Consider the following 24,600-nt stretch of genomic DNA (forward strand, 5'->3'; position numbering starts at 1 on the left):
TGGCTGCTATCCCTCTGTTAACTCTATGGGGGAAAATGAATTTTCGATTTTCACAAAATTCAGTGAAAATTCTACTTACTCCATGAGCTTCATCAAAATGAGCCGCAACAAATAGTAGACCGAAAAAGTATTCTAAAATCTTGAGAGTCCGAATATCTGTCTCGGTGGCACTTACTAACTTAAAATTCAATGCATGGCACTCCATGGAGGTCAGATCATCCGCAAAACAAAAATTCACAAAAAACGTTGGCTGAGCCTTTGGTTAGACCGGATAGATATATTTGAGCACAGTGTAACTTCTCTCTGTAATCCCAGTGACATACTTGACCACAAGTAATTTTTGCACACTACACCACAGACACCATATCCAGACCATTCCGTACGCCTATAGATCCCTTTGCGTTTGGGCGGTTTAGGGCGGTGATTTTTTGCATTTTGCACTCCTCACCAAAGTTTGTCGACGCACCTGTATACCTCCAGCGTGTTAAGTTTGGGACTCACACCGATATCCGCTCGAACCATCGTCGTGACGTACACTTGCAGTAGTACTTGTGCCAGCATTTATTCTCCTTGTTGCTAGAACATTCAAGCCAATAGCAGGTAAGTTTTGAAAATTAGCCACTGACGCTAGCCAGACATCCCGAGGTCGTATGTCCGGGCGTTATACACTGCTTGTGATAACTGTTTGCTAGGCAAGGTAAATATTAAATAACAAGCTTTGGATTTGTAATTTATGCCCAACTGTGTTACAATGGTGTATGCTCGTAGTTCTGACGCATAATCTGTAGTCTTAGGGATTGGTTGTGATTGATTGAACGAAGAAACATAACCGATTATGACGGTTCCAAACACACGTCACCTGACACACTTCATGTGTTGATGCGCTCATAAAGGTGTGTCTGACGAACCTCTCATGGATGACAAGTCGCGAACACCATCACGTCGTGCTAACACAATACCGTGCTATCACTTATATATTTGTGATGTAGAGTAAATGGTTGCACCATTAGCAACAGATGGCTCATACGTTAGAGACTACACGCGAGAGTTTACAAGGTATACTCTGTTGAGCTGACTGGTCTGTACATTCCGTTGAAAATATTTAGAGACCTTTACACAAAGATGTAAGATAAGATACTATCTGTAAATGGCAGGGGAAGCTCAAACATGTAGTGGCCATGCATATACAGTAGGTCATATCGTAAACAACGAAATGTTGTATCTTATATCAAACCACCTGTTGCCCAGGGTTACGAAGGAAAACATTGGATGAGGGACAAAGCGATGCTGTAAATCAACGAACGTCAATGCCTCCTTGTAGCAATAAAGTCGCACTTCACATCCTTGAAATACCACTGCATCATGGCAAAGTTCACTCACTTGTTTGCCCTGTACTGGGTGCAGTATTTTTCCACCTCATTTTGGGTGGGGTTTTTAACATCCACCGAATATGGTGATAAGTGACAGCCCAGCCCTTTTTAACAGTCCAGTGCCGTGTCTATAGGTCAAACTCTTATCCTTTTTGAAGATGCATTTTAGCTTTAAAACTGCTTAATCAGGAAGGTAAACACGCCGGTGAAAGCAATTTAAAATAATATTTGGCCTGAAAACTTTTGTACCCACACTTTTCCTAGTTTTTTTTATATAAATATGGAGAGCATCAAAGCACTGCTAGTTGTTGGACTTGAACTTGTAATGTAGATCTAAATAAATAAAGTTGACAATACATATGCACACATGAATAAGTTTATTTATCTATGTATCTGTCAGTATCTATCTATGTACCTATATATCTGTGTATCAATGTACTACACACGTTGAAATGTTGGTTTGAAATGTATTGATATATGTCCGTAACGCGAACATAATTGCAGTATGTATTTGAGAAAAGGTTCTCGAAAGGGCATTAATGTCGTTAAAAATGTTAAATGGGCGCATGAGTGATCTCAGGAATGGGAAGTAATCTATTCAATGAGAGCACAATGAAACCTGTGATATTTAAACCAACTTCCACAATTTGTGAGGAAGGTCGACCTTTCAATCTAAAACTTTGCAGACTTAAAATCCGTTGTAAACATACTGTTGCTGCTTCAAAAGCGGATTCTAGAAATCTGTCGTGTTGCGTCCAACTACTATTTCATGCAATGCCGTTCATCGCGTGAAATAAGAACAAACTGCCGACTGATTCAGCTGATTGCATTGGAAGAAACGTTCAAGATATGCGTAGTAACCAGAGTTCAATTTTGATATTTGCAAGTCCCTATGATTCGCTAAGTGTTACGACAATTCTGAATGAGAAACAGTTCTATGCGATTTAATGCAAAATCTGCAGAATATCTGTGAATGGCCGTTCATGATGTTTCCAGAAAATGTCTATCGCCCTAAAATAGCTGAATTATATTTGTCGACAAATTGATGGGACAATAAATATACTTCCTATTCCTGTTCGAATTCCTTGTTTTGTATTCATACAAGGTAGTTGTCGGAGATTAGACATATCTATGATATGCGTTTCAAGTGTAATTAACGCTAGTTCTTAAGACCAGCTGCAGCATTTCCACAACTAGAAAATAATTTCACTCGGATTTTAGATTTTGCGCACTTCAAAACGTGGTACGGTGTGGTAATAAATATACCGCCTTTCAAAATGGCTGGCATACTGTTACTATTGAGAAAGGCTCGCAATATTTGAACATTCCAGCGTTGTCAGCTTGATTTGCGGTAACGTTAAGTTATTACGAACTGTTTGCTCTGTCCATATACTTGACCTGAACATGTTTTTATCACAACTGGAAGTTGTGATATAGAGGTGGTTTCAACCGGTGTTTGATGTCGTCCATTTCCGTAAACGACAAAAAGTCAAAAACTGCTGAACAGACTGCCTTAATATTTGATACTGATACATAGACTGGTTCCAAGGTTCCAATTCCGAAAAATGGAGCCAAACGGAGCGCTGGTTAGATAGTTTTGGGAAATTTCTAACCCCCCTTTTTATCTAATTGATTTTAGGGGTCTTTCATATATGTAGTTTTGGAATGTACACCAATCCTGCATTGTGGACTGTTTTATGAGTTGTTGAACAGAAATGAGGTTTTGATGAATGTTAGAAATATGCAGGATGGCTGATTCGAAGTATTAGAGATTTCTATGGTCTTTTGGGCATCAAAAGCATTAAAAAAAACATATTTCATAGTTTAGATTCTCACTTTTGAGATGACCCTAGGCATTTGTTAAGTAAACATCCTTGAGTCAATATACAGACTTTGACATTCCAGAGATTAAGTATCCACAACCTCACATGTTACAGTCTTTCACTACAATGGTATGGCCCAAACCCATTGTTATCAATGGAGAGTGTGGACCTGTCTACAGGAAATTGGGGTGAACAGGTTAGACAATGACGTTACAAGTTGTAGGTTAGTTATCAAGGCAGCACCAGCATAGAGTCCTGAGCATCTGCCCATGTGTTCTCACAGCAAATTACAGGGAAAAAATTATTTGAGAAGTTTCTCTCCTTTAAATAGAAGTATATTACAATTTAAACTTGTCATGGATAGATTGCTCTCAAATGATCTGAAACACAGTTATTGCCCATTAGCAACAAATCTATAGCAAGATTTATGTAAAGTTCATGAACTTACACAAGGTATTAGACAAAAGATGACCATGAGTTTGCTACTTTTCAACATTTATTTCAATCAGATTTCCCCAGCTTAGTGTATAATTTTGTAATCTTAATTACTGTCAACTTAGCTTTACTAACTTATTCATACCTCATTATTCTTACACTACTGTTATACCTTATAACCACAAAATTTCAAGAGATGCATATATGATTGTCACTTAACAAACAATTTACAAATATGTCTTCTGATTTTTCTCCATATACATATATACATATACCCACATATCTCTTTTCTCATAAAAATGAGCTTAAAATCGCAATTTGAAAAATAGTCTGTCAGCTATATGTTGCTCATTGACTTCGTGGTCTGTCTAATTCACAGTGAGTGTGGTTGTTGATAAATGCCGATAATACTAGGTGGTCATTATGTGCAAGCGCCATTGGCGGTATTTTTTAACATAATGACCATAGGTCATTACTGCTGAACAGACTGCATTGATATTTGGTAGAGATATTCAGACTAATTCCAAGGTTCCGATTCCGAAAAATGGAGCCAAATGGAGCAGCGGTTAGATAGCTTTGGGAAATTTCTAACCCCCTTTAACTAATTGATTTTAGGGGTCTTTCATATATGTAGTTTTGGAATGTACACTAATCCTGCATTGTGGACTATTTAATGAGTTGTGGAACAGAAATGAGGTTTTGATGAATGTTACAAATATGCAGGATGGCTGATTCAAAGTATCAGAGATTTTCATGTGCTTTTGGTAATAAAATTGATAAAAAACAACATATTTAATGTTTTAGATTTCTCACATTTGTTATGACCCTTAACATTACAGACTTGATGACATAACTAGCTGCTGGACCTGTTTACTGGCGCATTGATTTAAAGACAAAGATCTTTTTATTTTGTAATAAGGACGTGTGATTTCGTAAAACATAGTCTATTAGCCTGGAAATGTGATTTTTGCGAATATTGCTTACCCCACTGACAAACAGTGTGGTTTGAAAATGGCTGGAATTCGCTACTTCGGGACTTTGTTTTCTGTGTGCATTTACTGACAAACTCCAAACCCGCAGCACCTACCCATTCAGTATTTCATGTACAGGTGTACCCAGAGATAGAGTAGTTTCACAATGTGCCAGTTGTGATAAGTGCCATTGGCGCTATTTTTAATTAAAGCCATAGAACTGATCCATTTCAGAAGATGTTACACCCTAAAGTAATGCTTGCGCGCTCAGTACATAGGTGTCTGATTTGAGTACAGATCATCGCCTTTAATAGAGTAATTTCAAGCTAGTTACATTTCATACAGTCAGTAATCCCTTTTTAAAGCTTGTACATCACACGGCTCACATCGGATTAGTAAGAAATTATTCCAGTGATCGCAAGTGTGTCCTGTTTTCAACAAAACCTGCGAAAACTTACCGTTTATTAGTTCGACGTTCTACGCTTTTAACGAAAGAATAACTTAAAACCTATAACATTCGCAGTAAGGGTTCAGCTGAAGAATTATGTAAAACATAATCAATTTTTCCTTAAATTCTGATCATTTGAAGTATATAACTTTATATTCATATCGCAAAATAAGTTGGCTGAAGTGTAAAATAGAACGAGCATCATTGCACGTACGGGTTGTCCAAACTATCAGGCAGGGGTAATATTCGTGACACGAGGTTTGATAGCGATTCCCAAACTTATGACTTCCCGGGTTCTTAACTTCTCATGAAAATACAGCTCCAATTACCATAGCAGTAGGTAAACACTTCACGTTAGCGTAGGCGGGACAAGGTCAAATATTTTATTTGCATTACCAGCTAAAAAAAATGCTGGTAGCCATGAGAGAACTGAAATGTGTTTATGCGTAGTCATTTTACAACGCTAACTGGACGTTGCAAGGGTCGACCCAAGGTACGAGTCACTGTGTACTAATTTCTCACTTGAAACAAGATACAAAATAAAAAGACAATTCTTTTGTTACGTATATTAAAGAAGAGCAATTTGCAAAATCTCTATGTAGCAATTCCTATTTTAATTAAGATGGTCTTTTGAAACAGTTGTCGATGGTGTAGGAACGTATTTGAAGCAAAACATCGACTTTGCTGCAGTCCGTCACAAATCCACACCACCATGCAAACTTGATAGTTTACGTTCGTGTTATCAATAGTGTCAAAGATGCATGAAAAAAGTACAGAATTGAAAAAATTGAGAGAATCGGTAAGACAGCTTTATCCTTAAACGTCGGCAATACTATGTCATGTACAGGTAACAGTCACAACGACTTTGATTGATCATGTGACATCGTATGCAAATTAGAATTTCGCCTTACACCAATAATGATTGTCAGCATCTGGTGGTAATATATCACATCTACTTCTCGTTGCCGGGAAACTAGATGGTGTGATGCCCAGACTTGCACAGAGTTGACCTCTTGAATGGGCGTGGGCTTCAAAAATCAGAGGGGCGGATGTTTTATCTACCCTGGGCATTTCAGTCATTGTGTTTCTGATCTGTCTTTTTTATTGTTTCCTCTGACAGATATGTCATCTTGCTACAAGTGCAAAAAGGATATTTCGTGAGTAAAAGTATTGTCTTTCGAGAGGCAGTAAATAACATTGCATAATCGTCATCCTCAAAGTAACACAAAGAATCATCATCATCATCATCTTCTTCTTTATTGTTGTTGTCGTCGAATTATCATCATAATATCATGATAATCGTCATCGCCATTGTCATGGCAGTCGTCATTACCATCATCAATAGCATTATTATGTCGTACAGCATTAAATGGCCATTACAAGTTTAGCCATATCATACTAATTATATCATATTGAACTTTTGAAGGCAGTTGCTATCGTTATTTTTCTCATCGATTTTGTCCCCGTCATCTTAGACATTGCAACAGGTATCATGGAACAAAGGTGTGAAGGAAAGACCAACGAATTAAAAGTTTCCGATGAAATCAATTGCATAATGGATGTTAGAAGGCAAACTTTCGTCTTTCATTTTATCAGTTGCACATATATTGGTTTAGTTATTGCTTTTCACCTAGCACGACCACTGTCTGTTTCTTCTCAGTGGCACTGTCATTACTGCCCTGGAACAGAAATGGCACCCTGAATGCTTTGTGTGTGGAAAGTGCAACGACCAACTGAGGGGCAAGACGTTCTTCCAAGGAAAAGATGGAACACCATTGTGCGACAAAGACTACAAGAAACTTGAGGCAGCAAAGTGTGCAAAGTGCAAGGACCCAGTTGTAGGGGTTAGTATCCGTCAAAATTCCGTGGTAAAGCGTGGCATGTCAACCATAGAGGGCGAAATCGCACACATATAGATGACCGGTGATAAGATAACAGTGATTTTCAAAAAACATTAACAGTGACAAGACAACCCCAGCAAAGTTGTGTAATATTGAGTAAAGGAGATTAAAATCATGTTTCAATTGAATTTACAGTATATTGTCGGGTCGGTGAGACTTGGTGGTAAAGGAATCGCCTTGAACTCATTTCCGCACTATGAACATGTTATATCACTTTGTTATTTAAGACATTCTTGGTGTGTTTTTCGTTTGCTTTACTTATCTACAGTTATGTAGACATGACGCTTAGTGTTGATGGTAAACATATCTACCATCAAAGTCACTATTTGTAAACAAATTCTACTTTGCATTCAAAAAAAATTAACAGTACCGTAGTTATCTGGTTAATGATTCACATCCGTCACATCTGTCCAACGGTGCTAGCTCAACTTCAGTTTCTCTCAAATTTCTTCTGAACTAGTTGTCTGCGCCCTGTTGTACATCCACCCTTTAATCTCTCTCTCTCTCTCTCTCTCTCTCTCTCTCTCTCTCTCTCTCTCTCTCTCTCTCACATATCAGGAGATTGTATCCGCTCTGGATGCTAAATGGCATCCCAAGTGTTTCGTCTGCACGGAGTGCAAGAAGCCATTCAAAGACGGAAGTTTCAGTGTTAATGATGGCAAGCCATACTGCAAAAAAGGTGAGAAGGAGTAGAATCTTGGTTTTTTCGTGACAATGAAATGTCCTTTGATCCTCAAACGGACATTAAAAAAGTTACTTGAACAGTTCTACACACTGTAGCTGCAATAATTGTAGCCCATGGGCCGTACGCCGGCCGTGGGCTACAATTATAAAATTATTGTAGCTATACGCACTGAAACATACTGGAGCGATGTTCGACAAAGTTTACCTCACCTAATCAACAAATGCAACAGATAAAGAAAACAATTGATGCACCAGATATTAAAGCGCAGTGGTCGTCGCGCTGCGCGTGCGTGATTTTTTTGTTGATAAACATAAATTTTTGTAAACATAAGTCTTCTCAACTTCAATAGGAGTGAGATGCGAGCAGTCCCCCACTCTGTTAAGGCCTTTGTAAGACTAAACATCATGCAATAGTAAAATATTAAGATCGAAAACGAACTTCAGTGGTGTATTTCTATCTATAAACTCGTGTAGAGCTACGAACATTGGGACACTACACTCAGCACATTATGTCGCTGAGTTTACTGCATGCAGACACAGTGAACAAAAAGGTTTGATCGCGCGCGATCACGTTGGTTGTACACAATGCTATGTACAGTACAGTGAAAATACATAACTAAAATGATCAACAGTGCCTATATATGTAGACCTGCAACAAGCACAATGCCTAACACAAAAGTTACACTCAAGACCATGATCGGCAAGCCAGAGCAGGACACGGGAGATGTTGTTGGGAGACGGTCACCGCGTTGACGTACACGGATATAGAGAATCCGGTCCCACAACGTACCGGCCCGCGACGACTTGGCCCACAACCAACTGTTGATCACCATGTCTTACTTCTCCTAGTATTACGTGGTAAGAAATAGTAAAATGACAGGAAACAATAGACAAAACGAGCGGGTTTTCGCGGCATTTGGCAGGAAAATTGCACGGCTACACCGTGCATAGACGTATCGAGAGATCCTGTGCCCCGGCCCTGTGCACGGTCATGGCAGTGATCCAACCGCTAGCTGGTGTAGGCCTACCGGTGATGGGCAAACGTCGTTGTTGTACCTCCTGATTGCCGGGTAGGTCTGAATTCTTTTTTCAAGTGAGATAACCCCCACATAACAAGAAGACCTATGAAAGGTCCTTCGCTTGACTTGATTCCTGTACTCGGAATTCTCGTTTGCACCCCAAAACGGGGTAAACTTTGTAGTTGAGTTGGATTCTCCACAGCCGAGTGAAGCGCGCCATAAACCCGGTTTGACACGGACGTTCATACAGACCACGGAACGGAACAGATGCAGAGATGCTTCTTGCTGCAGCGGGCATTGCTCTGCGAGCTGTAGATTTCTGTAGTTTGGGTTGTTGTCTTTGTACTCCTGTCGGACCTCTTGAAATGAAAGCTCTCGCCCTTGCTAGCGATGTCGAAAACTAGAGCCCGGTCGTTGATAGTCTGTTGGCGTATACATGCGTACATGCGTACGTCTAGCTCTATGGCTCGAGCGATAACAGTAGCCGAGCCCCATTCAACTGATTCAAGAAAATCATGAGCAAATGTGATCTCAATCCAGCGTGCAATTATTGTTCAATATTCAGCAGATATTTAACTGAGATTAATTGACCTTTTATCGCGTGTTACATTTGGTTAGTTGGTATACATGTGACAGATCAGCCGCCATTTTAACAAGCCGCAATATCGCAAACATTACAATCAACCCGTAACATGTGCGGCGTTCTTGGATTTGTTTACAACAGAGGGGGACCCCCTCAGGAGGATGCGCAGCGCGACGACCACTGCGCTTTAAGCTTCAAACGCGGCTTACGGGAAGTAACAGCGTGCATGTTTCATGGTCTACGTGTGCTGCAGAATTGCTTGAGACAAATACAGTAGATAGAAATCGGTATTTCCTTGTTTTACCTGACATGTAAAATCGGCCTTATAGGAGCTCTTTAGTATTAGTACTATAGTAGGCATCCTGCTTGAAATGCATATTGTATTCATGTGATGTCGAGCCGGTGACGTTAAACACGATTGAAATTAATTTGGGATAATCGGATCTTCATATTTTTCAAATTTCTCAAAAGTGTTAGATGCCCTATAGCTGAATGTTGCAATTTTACAAATTACTCATTAAAAAGTGAAAAGCAGATGAACTTACATTTGCAGATTTAATCGACATTACTTCACCATCCAATTATCCTAAATTAGTTCCAATCGTGTTGTTTGCAAATAACTTCTGAGCGTGGCAATGTAAAAGTCACTATCCCTCGAAGGCGGGGAATTATAAGATGTGGATGGCACGGATTAGGGAGACTCGTATGTACTTTGATCGGAAGAGTACAGAGTTAAACGGACACTGACATATCTATGATTTTCTTGGTCCTGTGGTCAGACTATGAGAAGAAATTCTTGGGAGGAAAGAAAAAGCCTGAGAAGTGCAAGGGTTGTAAGGACAAGATTCAAACTTCATGGGTCGAAGCGATGGGACATACTTGGCATCCTGGTTGCTTTGTGTGTAAGGTAGGGTTAGATTTACAGATTTGTGTAGAAGTATGCCTCACAAGTTAACCACTGCACCACCATTTCCCTCTGAGATCTATTCAGTGCACCGTGTATACGCAATGTCTGTGTGCTATTTCTTGTCAAATTTCGAAAGTTATCAGAACCAGAGAGTTTCAATACTTCACGAAACGTGACCGTACCCCTTGGGGAGAAGATGGGCCGGCAATGATTTTTAGCTCACATTTGGTTATACCAATGTGAGTTTATCGTATAAGCTGAAGTCGATGGCGTCTGTATGTATGTATGTATGTATGTATGTATGTATGTATGTATGTATGTATGTATGTATGTATGTATGTATGTATGTATGTGTGACCCCTTCCGTCGGTTCGGTTGTGTTCGTCGATGTTGTCTAGCATTGCGTTGTGTAGTTTTAATCCAAACCCTCTAGGGTGTCACTTTCATACACTGACTTACTCGCAGACATGGTTAAACACTGCAACTTTAATGCCTTTATTGCTATTCAGTCAGCGGCTCCATCTGTCCATGGCAGTACCTACTCAAGGCAGCCATGTTAGCAAAGAGAGAATTACAATACTTATTTACACAAGTTGACAAAATATGCATCAAAAATATCATTCTAACTTCAAGCAAAACTTACAGTCTCTGTTCAAAAACGCATATCACGGCAAACAGAATCATATTGCGGCATGTTTCACAGTAACTGTGCTGACGCTAACAAAATGAACTGTTTCCAAACTTGTCAAAACTGTTTACAGAAATTCTGGGAAAGCAGAGGATATTACTTAGGTTACTGAGCATCAATGTGTTCAAGGCTTAAAGCTGAGAAAGTTCAAATAGCTGACGGCAGCAATGACAAATATGACAAACAATAGCTCGGCCATAGCACTACAATGCAACATGTGACTATCAATAACAAATCCATCCACTCAAAAGAAATGCTCAAAATTCACGAAATCCTAAACATCCTTCATAAATATTACAGTTGAGAGTTCTCTAGACACTAAATATCAATTCCATCTCAGTAATAGACTCGGATGTCAAAGATTACACATTTTTATGAGCGATTGTAAACAGTGACAGAAAGTTACCAACCTACTCAAGGCAGCCATGTTAGCAAAGAGACCGATGTCACCTCTCTGCCTCGCGAGGGCGCCTTTCAATGACGTAACAGTTTTTGATATGCATCACAAAGAGAATGCGTGTTGCTGATAACTACAATGCAAAAGAAACTATACTTTACATTTTATCAAAAATCTTGGTCACATACTCCCCCGGTTTGAAAAATGACGGCCCGTCATTTTCAGCAATTTTCAAACCAATACAAAGGTTTACGAAAACATCAAACTGCTGTTGCTACTTCACTCATTAAAGACATAAGAAATCCATATCTCTCTGGAGGTTTACGTTTTCTCAATGGGTATCTACGAGTTGGTATTTCAATAGATTTTTCAGTTACATCATACTCACTTTGCAAATTATCAGAAGTGACGGAAATAGGATGGGTGAACCCACTGGAATCTAGTGATGAAATTTCTGAGGGATGTGTTGGCATTATGTGATCATGTGTTATGTGTGTTCTGGGAGTGTGTGTGGAAACAGTACCATCTACAGGAACACCATAACTAGACTGTGTCGATGAACTAGAAGCTTGTGTGATTTGCTGAGGCAATGCTGTATCGCTTTCTGGGATATTAGTTGACACTGGTTTCTGATGTTGTACAGGTGGTAACTGAACTACCGGCATTCCAGAAACAGCACCATCCTCCTGCTGGACTACAACTGGATGCAGCACTTCGGGAATATCATTTGTAGAAACAATGAACTCTAGGGCATCACCTTCTTTACAGTCCATGATTTCAGTTTCATCTCTCTCAACAGGCTTCATAACAGGATCACTCTTAAAGTCTCTTGTTTCTGTAGTCTCCTCACTTTCAACAGGAAGGAATGAACACTGCTTCAACATGTTCCGGTGTAAAACACGTTCTGTACCTCCTGACTCACTCTTAACCACGTAAACAGGAAGATCTGGCCTCTTCTCTACAACAAGATAAGGGGTCTTTTCCCAGCGGTCTCCAATCTTGTGTTTACCAACTTCTTTTAGTTTCACCAATACACGATCACCACCTGAAAGAATGTCCGCCTTTGCTTTCTTATCATACTGGTGTTTCTGTTTCGATCTGGCTTTATTTGCCTGGTCACAAGCTTCTCGATATGCAGTCTGTAACCTTTCACGAAGAGCTTGGGTATATTCACTGTAATCCAAGTGGTCCTTTGTCTCAGATGATATATTAAAGATGACATCGACTGGAAGACGAGGATTTCTTCCGAACATCAAATAAAAAGGTGCAAAGCCTGTAGATTCGTGACGCGTACAGTTATATGCGTGAGTTAAAGCATCCAGATGCTCTTTCCAATCACGTTTCTGCGATGGATCCAATGTTCCTAACATATTGAGTAATGTCTGGTTGAACCTTTCAGATAATCCATTGCCTTCAGGGTGGTATGGTGTAGTGTGGGACTTGATCGTATTAGTAATCTGACAGAGTTCCTTTATGAGAGCACTTTCAAAATTCCTTCCTTGGTCTGAATGCAATCTGAGAGGAAAACCATACTGACACATGAAGTTTTCCACAGAACTTTTGCAACTGTTGTCGCTTTCTGGTTTAATGTAGGATAAGCCTGGGCATATCTCGAAAAATGATCAGTAACAACTAGCACGTTTTCAACACCTCCTTTTGAAGGTTCCAAGGTCAAAAAGTCTATGCACACTAGTTCCAATGGCTCTGATGTAGTGACACTAACTAAGGGTGCTCGCACGGTCTTGACATCAGCTTTTCTGAGACAACATCTTTCACACTGGTCACACCAAGTTTTCACTTGCATGTACATCTTAGGCCAATAAAAACGTGCACGTATGAGATCCAAAGTTTTATCGAATCCCAAATGACCCATTTCACAATGAAGTTTCTGGAAGACATCTTGTCTATATTTGAGTGGCAAAACGAGCTGAAATGTTTTGGTTCCCTTGGGTGGATGAATCTTCCTATAAAGAACACCATCTCGAGTAACCAACTTTTCCCACTGATGTACTAACAACCTAGTTTCTGCACTGAAATCTTTCATTTGTCGTCTTCCTGGTTTCCTAGACGAGCGTCTGGCTTGGATAACCTCAAATATTGAAGAATCCTGCTGTTGACAAAATCTCAAATCCTGTAATGTCATACCTTGCAGTGTGTCTGAATACGAAGGAACAGTTTTTATACAATCTTCATTCTCTGTCATGGGATTTCCTTCATCTGTGCACTTTGATACATTACATACTGCCTCAGAGTCTGGGCAACATCTTGTTTAGGTATCCTTGACAATGCATCTGCGTTGGCATTGCTTCTGCCTGGTCGATATTTAATGTCAAAATCAAACATAGCAAGCTGGGAAACCCAGCGTTGACAAGTGGCTTCTAACTTGGCAGACGACATCACATATACCAGAGGGTTATTGTCTGTAAGCACAGTGAACTGATTTCCATACAGATAATCTCTCAGTTTGTCTGTTACAGCCCACTTTAAACAGAGAAATTCCAATTTGTGTGCTGGATATCTGGTTTCTGGTGGTCGTAAGCCACGACTACAATAAGCGATGACTCTATCTCTTCCATCTTGTTGTTGAACCAAAACCGCTCCCAATCCCTGAGACGATGCGTCAGTCTGCAATGTGAATGGTTTGGTAAAATCTGGATAGCCAAGGATGGGTGCTGAAAGGAGTTTCTGCTTCAAACATTGGAATGCGTCCTCACATGCTTCACTCCAGATAAACGGTGGCACATCTTTCTTTAGACCATTTCCTTTCCAACGTCTACTAGGATCTCCAGAGGTGAGTTTAAACAACGGTGCAGCAATCTTACTGTAACTTTCAATAAATCTTCTATAGTAGCCCGTAAATCCAAGGTACTTCAGTAGATCTTTCCTGTTACTTGGTCGAGGCCAGTCCTTCACCGCTCTTGTCTTTTCAGGATCTGTACTGATACCATCTGCAGACACCACATGGCCAAGGTAATGTACTTCCTTCTTTAGCAGATGGCATTTCTGTGGCTTTAACTTTAGACCATGCTCTCGTAGTCGATCAAACACTAGCTGCATTCTATCAAGATGCTCATCGAAAGTCCTTGAAAAGATTATGATGTCATCCAAATATATCAATACAGTGGAGAAATGCTGATCACCAAGGCATGACATCATTAATCTCTGGAATGTAGCCGGGGCGTTTTGTAGACCAAATGGCATTCTGTTTGCCTCGTACAATCCCATAGGCGTGGTGAATGCTGTCTTGGGTTTATCTCGCTCCTCAACTTCTACTTGCCAATAGCCAGCAGTGAGATCCAATGTTGAGAAATACTTGGCACCTCCCAATGATTCTAGAGCATCATCAATGCGGGGTAGAGGGTAAGCATCACGGATAGAACGCAGATTCAATTGTCTATAGTCTATACATATTCTAGGAGTACCATCTCTTTTCCTAACGACAACAATGGGACTAGCATATGGACTTTTGCTCGGTCTAATAACATCAGCGGCTGCCATATCTTCAATGTGTTTCCTAACCTCTTGGTACTGAGCAGGAGGAATCCGACGTGGAGGTAGACGGAAGGGTTGGCTATCAATTAATGGTATTTCATGTCTAACTGTTACTGTTCGTCCATAGTCCAGTGAGTGCTTTGAAAATATGTCAGAGTTCTTCTCAAGCAAGACTTCCAACTTGTGTAGTTGTTCTTGATTTTCAACTGCAGAATCAGTCAAATCTGGGAGAGAATATTTACTTTGTTTCTCATCCTTGATGATGTTGTGACACTGAGTAGATGGTTGGACTTTAAGTGGAGCATGTTCCCGTTTATGAATCTGTCTCATTCTGTTTTTCTTTCTTCCTCTTCCTCTTCCATCAGGAGTTGAAGAAGACTGAACATTCCCATTCTTCTCATCAGGTTGAAAACTAGAGACTGGAAACTCTTCTTCATCAATCACTGCATGTACTTCAGCCAGATATGTTTTTGGCCAAATAGTTACTGGTCTGGTCAAATAGTTGAACACTCTTACTTTGGTACGCCCATCTTGAACATCATTTAAAACTTTACCAACAGAAATTCCATTTGGCAAATGCTTTGATTGTGGCCCTTCAATAAGAGCTGTGTAGGGCACTCCAGCTGGACCTCTTGGAGCACGACATGGAATGTGAGTTTCTTCCCCTGGTTGAATTACCATAGGACGACGACCACAGTACTTGGCTTGACCAATTCTACCTGTCCTCCCACCAAGTTCACACTTGCCGAGTTCTCTGTAAGCAGTATACCATACATCTGAGGCTCTTTTGACCTTGCTGTGAAAACAGTGACCATGAAGGGCTCTCAAATCATTCTGACTTGTACGGATTACATTAGTTCCAACAAGCAATGGTACATCTAGACGATACTCTGTATCGGGAACAACAAATGCTGGCACCTGTGTGTACGTTCTTCCAAGGAATGTCAAGTCCAGGCGAATCACACCACCATGAGGAACATCATGACCTGCAGCCCCTTCTATCAAAACATCAGTAGATTCAGGTGTCTGGCTTGCAAGTTGAGGATGCGTTGTGTAGAAGGATTCTGTTACTGTAGTCACCTGAGATCCAGTATCAATAAGTGCCTTACATGTAACACCATTAACCTCTACTTCAGTTTCACTCAGTGGTCCTACAAACTGTTTCACCACTTCACTCTGTTGGCCAGAAGATGAATCAATCTTTATTATGTGTTTGGGACTGCGATGACTTCCACCTGTGATGTCCCGCTTTCACAGGCTTTATCCTTTTAAAGACTTGTCTCCTTTCTTTGACTAATCAGGTAGTGGCTTAGAATGGCAGCCTCTTGCTTTATGTCCTGGATGACCACAGCGATGGCAGACATACTCTTTACTACTCTTCTTGACGGTCACTTTTCCTTCCAGCTCTAAGATTCTTTATTTTGCTCCTCTTGATTCATGGCAATTGTTTGTAACAATTTGGTTACCTCTGACAACTGCTGACTACCTTTGGATGCACTATCACCTGCCTTTTGTTTAACAGATGCACTATTATCCTTTGTTATATGAGGCTGTGCTTGCCGTTTTACCAAGTTTTTTAAAACTGATCCTTTCCTCTATCGAAATGAATCGAGTTCATTTCGCAGGTGACCAAATGTCATCTCACGTACTCTCATAGGTGCTAATCGCTGATATATCTCTTGATCACGCAGACCTTTCATCAACTGATGAGTAAGTTTGTAGTCTCGGTCTGGTAATGGTCTACCATTGTTGAGCTTACTTTCAACTTTCCTGAGTATATCTTCTAGAGCAATTGCAAATGAGCGAGGAGATTCATCAGGGCGCTGTACTCGTTCATAGAAATTTCCCATAGGATCTACTGACCATAAACCATCACCATATTCAGCACGTAGTTCATCAAATGCTCGCTGTACTGTTTGTTCACCAGGTGGCAAGTTGAGGACCAACTTCCTAGCTTCACCACTTAAATGTCGAATAACCGTGGAAAACTTCAAAGACTCTGGCATTGGCCCAGCTTCAAACAAGTACTGAATATCTCTAATCCAATCTTCCACCAAAACTTTGCCATCTGGACTACCACTGAAGATTGGTACACCACGTACTTGAGATGAGAGGATGTTATTCTGTATTCAGGGCATGGCTGAGTCTGTGGATATGGTTGTATCTGTTGATTGTATGTGGGAATAGTCTGTGCGCGTGACTGTAAAGGAGGTTGCAAATGTGGAGGGCAGTAATTAATCTCCCTTTGGCCTGGTTGTACACCTACATTTGGTTGTTGACTAGCATACACATTTCCACCTGTCATGTTATTTGTTATAGGCCTGTATTGTGTTGATGTTGCACTGGGCAAGCCAATATTTCAGATGGTATAAAAGGTGGCTGAGCTAACATAGGAATTGATCATAATAAGGCATATGAGGAACATGTTGACTAGGTGGTGGTAATGTGGACTGATTATTACTTGGTGGAGTAATACTGGAATCTGGCCCAACTAAATCAAAAGTTAACAAATCATCACCAGGACCTGGTGTATACTGCATTTTGTCAATGTTCTGTCAATAAACACTTCAAATATTTTTGAAAATTGTGAAAATCTACAATAAAAACTCAACCTGAATGAAATCAGGTGTACAGAACAATCTTTCAATTGTATTATAGACACTTCAACCTTAAGACAATATAATAGCCAGTATAGCCTTAATATACAGAGTACGATATTACAGCCTTAATACAACAAAATGTACAGCAGATGTTATCAATTCAATTGTGTAAGAGACACTTCAACCTTAAGACAATATATGAGCCAGTGTAGCCTTAATATACACGTAGGATAGTACAGCCTTAATACGACAAAATGCACAGCAGATGTTATAAACAGATTGCAAAATCAAACTTGAGTCTTGAAAAGTTATACTGGACAACCAACCAGTGGTGTAGCAAATGAAATTTACAGGAAAGAAAATTAAATTCACTCTAACAAAACAAAAACTCGTGAATAATGGAACAGATTTTGAATCATGAAAATGAAAACTTGTCTTTTGTATTTAAGTATTACAATTCTCAAATTCACTCAATCTGTTCAAAGTTTACAACCAACTTCTATTTCAAAACTTTCGAATCAACAAACTCAATTTTGGAACATTCTTACATAAATTATCCATAGCAAAAAAACGTGAATCGCTTCTTCGGAGATGTCCGTCTTCAAGAGAATGAACTTGACTGCGGTAATGACCAAACCATCTCATCCATGAGCAGATAATTCCACTAACCAATAACAATACAAGGACATCCTGGTCTCGGCACCAAATGTGACCCCTTCCGTCGGTTCGGTTGTGTTCGTCGATGTTGTCTAGCATTGCGTTGTGTAGTTTTAATCCAAACCCTCTAGGGTGTCACTTTCATACACTGACTTACTCGCAGACATGGTTAAACACTGCAACTTTAATGCCTTTATTGCTATTCAGTCAGCGGCTCCATCTGTCCATGGCAATACCTACTCAAGGCAGCCATGTTAGCAAAGAGAGAATTACAATACTTATTTACACAAGTTGACAAAATATGCATCAAAAATATCATTCTAACTTCAAGCAAAACTTACAGTCTCTGTTCAAAAACGCATATCACGGCAAACAGAATCATATTGCGGCATGTTTCACAGTAACTGTGCTGACGCTAACAAAATGAACTGTTTCCAACTTGTCAAAACTGTTTACAGAAATTCTGGAAAGCAGAGGATATTACTTAGGTTACTGAGCATCAATGTGTTCAAGGCTTAAAGCTGAGAAAGTTCAAATAGCTGACGGCAGCAATGACAAATATGACAAACAATAGCTCGGCCATAGCACTACAATGCAACATGTGACTATCAATAACAAATCCATCCACTCAAAAGAAATGCTCAAAATTCACGAAATCCTAAACATCCTTCATAAATATTACAGTTGAGAGTTCTCTAGACACTAAATATCAATTCCATCTCAGTAATAGACTCGGATGTCAAAGATTACACATTTTTATGAGCGATTGTAAACAGTGACAGAAAGTTACCAACCTACTCAAGGCAGCCATGTTAGCAAAGAGACCGATGTCACCTCTCTGCCTCGCGAGGGCGCCTTTCAATGACGTAACAGTTTTTGATATGCATCACAAAGAGAATGCGTGTTGCTGATAACTACAATGCAAAAGAAACTATACTTTACATTTTATCAAAAATCTTGGTCACATATGTATGTATGTATGTATGTATGTATGTATGTACGTACGTACTGTATGTCCGTCAACATCAAAAACACGCAAACCGATGCACATTTCAGCTTGGTATTTGGTGTGTTGATACAGTCTGCATAGCCAAAATTATGCAAATGTGCTTACAAAATGTGAAAATGGTGAAGAATTAATATCTCAAGAACCGCTGTTTTGATTTATTTGAAAATTTGTGTGCAGGTACCTTAGGTGAACCTTATACAGTTTTATGAATATTGTGAAGATATCCTTAATTTTGTATTTTTGCTGAATTTTTTGGTGATTTTTCTCATTTTCAGTAAAAATTCTTCTTCACTGAATCCGCCAGCCCAATCGCTCTCAAATTTTGGTTTGATTTTTGCGAGGGTGTTACTCTTCTAATTTGTTGAAATTATGACAAAATTGGGAAAGTTACTATTTTGTAGCAATTTTGTCAATTTGGTTCAAAAAATCTTAAATAGTATTTTCTTTTTAAAACCCCTAGACAGACAGCTTTTATATTTGGTACACAGACGTACAGAGATGACAATAGTTAGATATGTGGAAATTGTCCTGAAATATACAAATTTGTAAGTTTTAAGACAATATTGTCATTTTTGGTCAAGAAAATTTGTTCTCAAAATTACTTGTCTGATAGCTTTGTAATTCGGTATAAAGCCCTGAGGGATGTTATTATATAAATTTTCTGCTCAAAGTGTTGGGAAACCCCAAAATTTGTATATTTTAGGTAATTTTCTCAGTTTGTGACCTTAAATGACTTACACCAACCAAGGATATGTCATGAGACAGTTTCGAAGGCTGTGAACATAATTTTGTCATATTTGGTATCAATTTGATCCAGAAAACAAAGCTGAAGTGAATTTTTTCATTGCGGACCAATTTTTGCAACTTTTCTATGTAAGACATACAAGAACTGATGAGAAATTTGGATCCAGGATAATTCCAGATGTTGTAATCACATCCCACAGTGGAAGGCATTTCACTATCTGTAACTAACTTAAGTGCTGTTTACATTGGAATGATAACACTCATCGCAATAATTAAAAACTCCCCAAGGTTGTAAAGACGTTTCCTGTCATCTGGCATTATGTAATACCAAGGGGTGGTACATTTGATCACAGAGAAACATAGTCAGAGTCGCAACGCTTGCATGCCTTTTGTTCCATGGTCGTCTCGGTAGACTATTGGCTTTTCATATTAAAATGAGCTTCAAAGGTGTTAAACTTTTTGGAGGCTTTGTTTGTGGTTGATAATTACACGAGATTATGCGAAAAATACGACGAGATGGCATCGTACTGCCAGTCGCGTAGCAACCATAGTTACTTTGTGAGCTCTCAGGCCAGAAACACTGCTTCACGCCAATCAAAACATAACACGCCAGCAGTTTCATAAACATGTCCTTCCTTGACGCACGTGTAAAAGACGGTATGACTGACCGTAAACCATTGAGTAAAACCAGAGTGTATCGATAAAAGACTTTCAAATTTGGTTCAAACACACTCATTATATATTCATAAAAATATGAGAGGAATTTTTAAAACGGTAAAACTCACTTTCCTGAAGCTCAAAACACTCCCGTTTTCGCCAGCACGTCGATTCCGCTCAGCACCACACGACAACAACAACACAAACTTTGCCGAACATACTTTCGCTTAACAATTGGCGAAAATCCGAAAATTACCGAAGGATGCATGGTCGGCACCTTTCGGAAAAGAGAGGCGAGAGCAACCTTAGGCGAGGCGAACATGGATGGGTTACGTAACCGCTTCACGCCTTAAACAATACCCGTTGCCACTCTGTCCATGTTCCTCTGTGATTTGATATTCAGGAGGGGGTAGGGTCTAGAAGATTGATGAGGTAGCATTACTTTTTTACCAGATCCCTTGTACATTTTAGACCAACTCCCACCTTTTCTTCTTATCAAACCTTCTCTGTCTACTTTTTGTTGTTGACATTTGCTTATGTAAATAGGATCTGCTTGTCCCATTGCTATAGAAGTTGATATGCATGTTCCTAAAGGTGACCTCCAGTACCAAAGTTGGAGACCTTATTTGCGTTTGTCATTCTTGTTTTTCCTGGTTTAAATATTTCTCGAATGGACCAATTCAAACCGAATGTGAGCACACTGTCCTTGACGGTATTTTTAGCTCACATTTGGTGTACCAATGTGAGGATATCGTATAAGCTGAATCAGTTCATTTGCATCTGATTTGCATGTCTGTATGTCTGTATATTTGTGGGTATGTGCGGATGTATGTCCGTCACACACAAAGGCTCCTATACCGCCAAAGCTACCATCTCAGTATTTGGTGTACAGGTAGATGCAGAGGTTGAGATGTGAATTTGTTCAAATGAACACATCAGTCACAAAAATGTGCAAATGAGGTGAGAAAAAGTGAAATCCTGCAAAAGTGCAGGAGGCATGCCAGTGAGAAACAGGCCAACTCCACTGATCTTGACTCATTTCCTGTCATTGTTTATGAACTATTACATATTGACAGACCAGCTGCAACCATAGACAGTAGATGGGGGAAGATCGTTTATACTAAACTAAGAGGGGCTTGTTTCTGCTATGCATTTTGCTAAAGTTGACCTCCAGTACCTAAAGTTAGATCTTAATTACTTATGTCATTCTTGTTTTTCTTGTTTAAATATTTCTTGTTGTTTTTCTGGTTGTACTGTTCAGAAATCATTGCCATAACATCAACGTATAATTCTCCTCCACTGAACAGATAGAATCAACATTTATTGTTGATCATTGGTAACCCATACTGGTATATACCAATTCTGATCAAATTCGAGCGACACCGTATAATTGCGGTATTTTTTTAAACATGTCATCGGGCTTGACAGATCCGGCCCAGCATTGATATGTGTGTGTGTGTGTGTGTGTGTGTGTGTGTGTGTGTGTGTTTGTGTGTGTACGATAGATAGATAGATAGATAGATAGATAGATAGATAGATAGATAGATAGATAGATAGATAGACAGACAGACAGACAGACAGACAGACAGACAGACAGGTAGATAGATAGATAGATAGATAGATAGATAGATAGATAGATAGATAGATAGATAGATAGATAGATAGATAGATTGATTGATAGATAGATTCTATGAGTATTTGTTTTTCTTGCTAAACATTCAGTCTTTACCCCCTCTCGTATTCTAACTTCCCTTTTTTGTTTGTAGGGATGTAAAATGCCATTGGAAGCAGGCTCTTTTTACAAGAAAGACGACAAACCATACTGCGAGAAATGCATGAAATAAGTGTCACACACTGGAGTCCCCAAACGGCGAACATCAGTCAACGACTAACTTTGCAGTATTTGTCAAATATGACATTTATCCAAGGTTTCTATGGAAAAAAATTTGTGATGAAAGTTTACCCTTTTTCGAAGTCCCTTTCACAAAAATATTTCAAAAATGTAACTGTCAACTAATCTTTATGAAATTTCAATTTTCCATATCCTTTCGCAATCTTCGTGGAACTACAGACCATCAACATTACATGTGTGGTAAGACTAAGGGACTGCGGTGACGAGCACATTTCTTATGGTATTTTCACGATCAAGCTATTTAGTCACCTGTCAGAATACTGAAATACCCTTGTGCAATGGTGACTTTGGGTGATAATCGATCAAATAAGGGCATAATTTGACAAAAGTTATGGTATAGCACTTTATATTAATGTAGTTTTGATAGCAACTCAGTAGTTTTTCTAGGCTTCAACGAGATGCTACTTTTGAAGTCAGGCGCTTGAGGCGCGCTCACATTCCTTCGTAAGTAAGAGCACAGGCTACCCAGACAGTATTAATAAGCTCATTATTGAGTTTTTCTCACTGTTTTCTCTATCAGTTCCTCTCCTTTTCTTCATCACAGTCCCTCTATGGATATAGGGACTGTGTCTTCATGCTCTGACTGATCGGAGTAAATAAAATAAACGGTTATATAATCTAACCTAGCCTCTTAACCCTTTATTCATTTTACACCCCATTACAAGGACGTTTATCTCTCATATACACATCTTGTAATTAATTAGTCAACACAACTAATTATGCTAATCCGTGGACTTATCAGGGATTTTACGGGTTGGTCAACATCGCGAAAGATAGGAAAGGTTACTTTTTCATTTACATCTCTATCTTTGCAATGTTGACCAACTCTTGATAAGTCCACGGATTAGCATAATTAGTTGTGTTGACTAATTAATTACAAGATGTGTATATGAGAGATAAACGTCCTTGTAATGGGTGTAAAATGAATAAAGGGTTTATAAGAGGCTAGGTTAGATTATATAACCGTTTATTTTATTTACTCCGATCATTCAGAGCATGAAGACACAGTCCCTATATCCATAGAGGGACTGTGATGAAGAAAAGGAGAGGAACTGATAGAGAAAACAGTGAGAAAAACTCAATGACAAGCTTATTTTATTCTGTCTGGGTAGCCTGTGGTAAGAGCGCCCTCGCAATCGACTTATCTTTTAATCTACATGTACATTGAGGTGCTGTGCTTACGGTGACAGGCTGACCTATTCCTTTAGAGAAATCATATTATGATACCATTTAAATAGAAACGTTTAGGAGAGGACGCCCTCATGATGTTTATTTTATCTTTACAGAATCATATTGCTACATCCTCATTGTTTCTCTTAGTAGGCATTCTCTACAAGCAGCGACTGGCGGTTTTCGGAGGAAAAAATTTAAATATTGTAAGATAATTATATAATTATTCAAGATGTAATAAATCAATATCTTTTCGATACCTTTTTGGAAAAATAAAACCGTGATATTTTATGTCTTCCAGCTGTTCAATCTGTAATTTATATTAAAAGTAAAATAAAAAATATGTCGAGAAATAATTATAGTTCTGAAAAGAAAAATTTCAAATTTAAAGAAAAATGCTCGCAAGGACAAACCTTGGTAATCAATTATACAGATAAAAGTAGGAAAGAGTAAAAATTGCTGATAGTCCTGCGTCGGCTTGTCATCCTCGTCCTTTGTCGCCCTCTACGGCCACATTGACATGTTACTCAGTAAAACGTTCGGATATGATGTGTCACGTTAGATACACGTCTGAGGTCTCATGTCATCCCTTTGAAAAACAATACTCAATGCGATACAATAAAGTCATATACTCAATACAATAAAGCCACACACTCTTGCTTTCGGGCAAATTACAAAGTTTATTTACTGGTAGATGTAACGATACATCTGACTAAAATCCAACACACCGCTTAAGGATACCAAACCTTTAAACCTTTACATTTCGCCGGCTACCATCAGACTGGCTAGCTTGTCGTATATTTCCATTTGAGCTTTACCGGTAGGAAAACAGAGGACATATTTTTTAAAACAAGAATGAACTTGTCAAAAGCATTTTGTGACTCTCCTTTTCTGTAGATTTTGATTTTACTCATTTTTTGCCATTTCTTCGACGATGTCATAAAAATCAGATGTAGACATCATCTCGATTTTGCATTAAGCATGTTAAGACGAAGCGTTTGAGTTCATTTGAGTACGTGCTACATATACGACAGTTGGCCTCCGTAATAAAACCTTTCCAATGACGTAGAATGATATGGAGTAGGAAGAGATGTGAAGTCACCCTGACTATCAACCACTGACGCCCCGCCCAC

At 39.2% G+C, this 24,600-nt stretch overlaps 1 protein-coding gene across 1 annotated transcript; it reads left to right on the forward strand.

Moving 5' to 3' along the window:
* Positions 1–331: 331 nt before the first annotated feature.
* LOC139135838 (transforming growth factor beta-1-induced transcript 1 protein-like) lies at positions 332–23,762 on the forward strand. The gene is made up of 6 exons (XM_070703582.1): positions 332–600; positions 6,168–6,204; positions 6,708–6,891; positions 7,507–7,627; positions 10,014–10,141; positions 22,152–23,762. Exons 2-6 carry the CDS (start codon positions 6,170–6,172, stop codon positions 22,227–22,229), a joined length of 546 nt encoding a protein of 181 aa, XP_070559683.1. The 5' UTR covers positions 332–600; positions 6,168–6,169; the 3' UTR covers positions 22,230–23,762.
* The last annotated feature ends 838 nt before the right edge of the window (positions 23,763–24,600 follow it).

This window comes from Ptychodera flava, chromosome 6 (assembly GCF_041260155.1).
Source record: "Ptychodera flava strain L36383 chromosome 6, AS_Pfla_20210202, whole genome shotgun sequence".
Classification (NCBI taxonomy): Eukaryota; Metazoa; Hemichordata; class Enteropneusta; family Ptychoderidae; genus Ptychodera; species Ptychodera flava.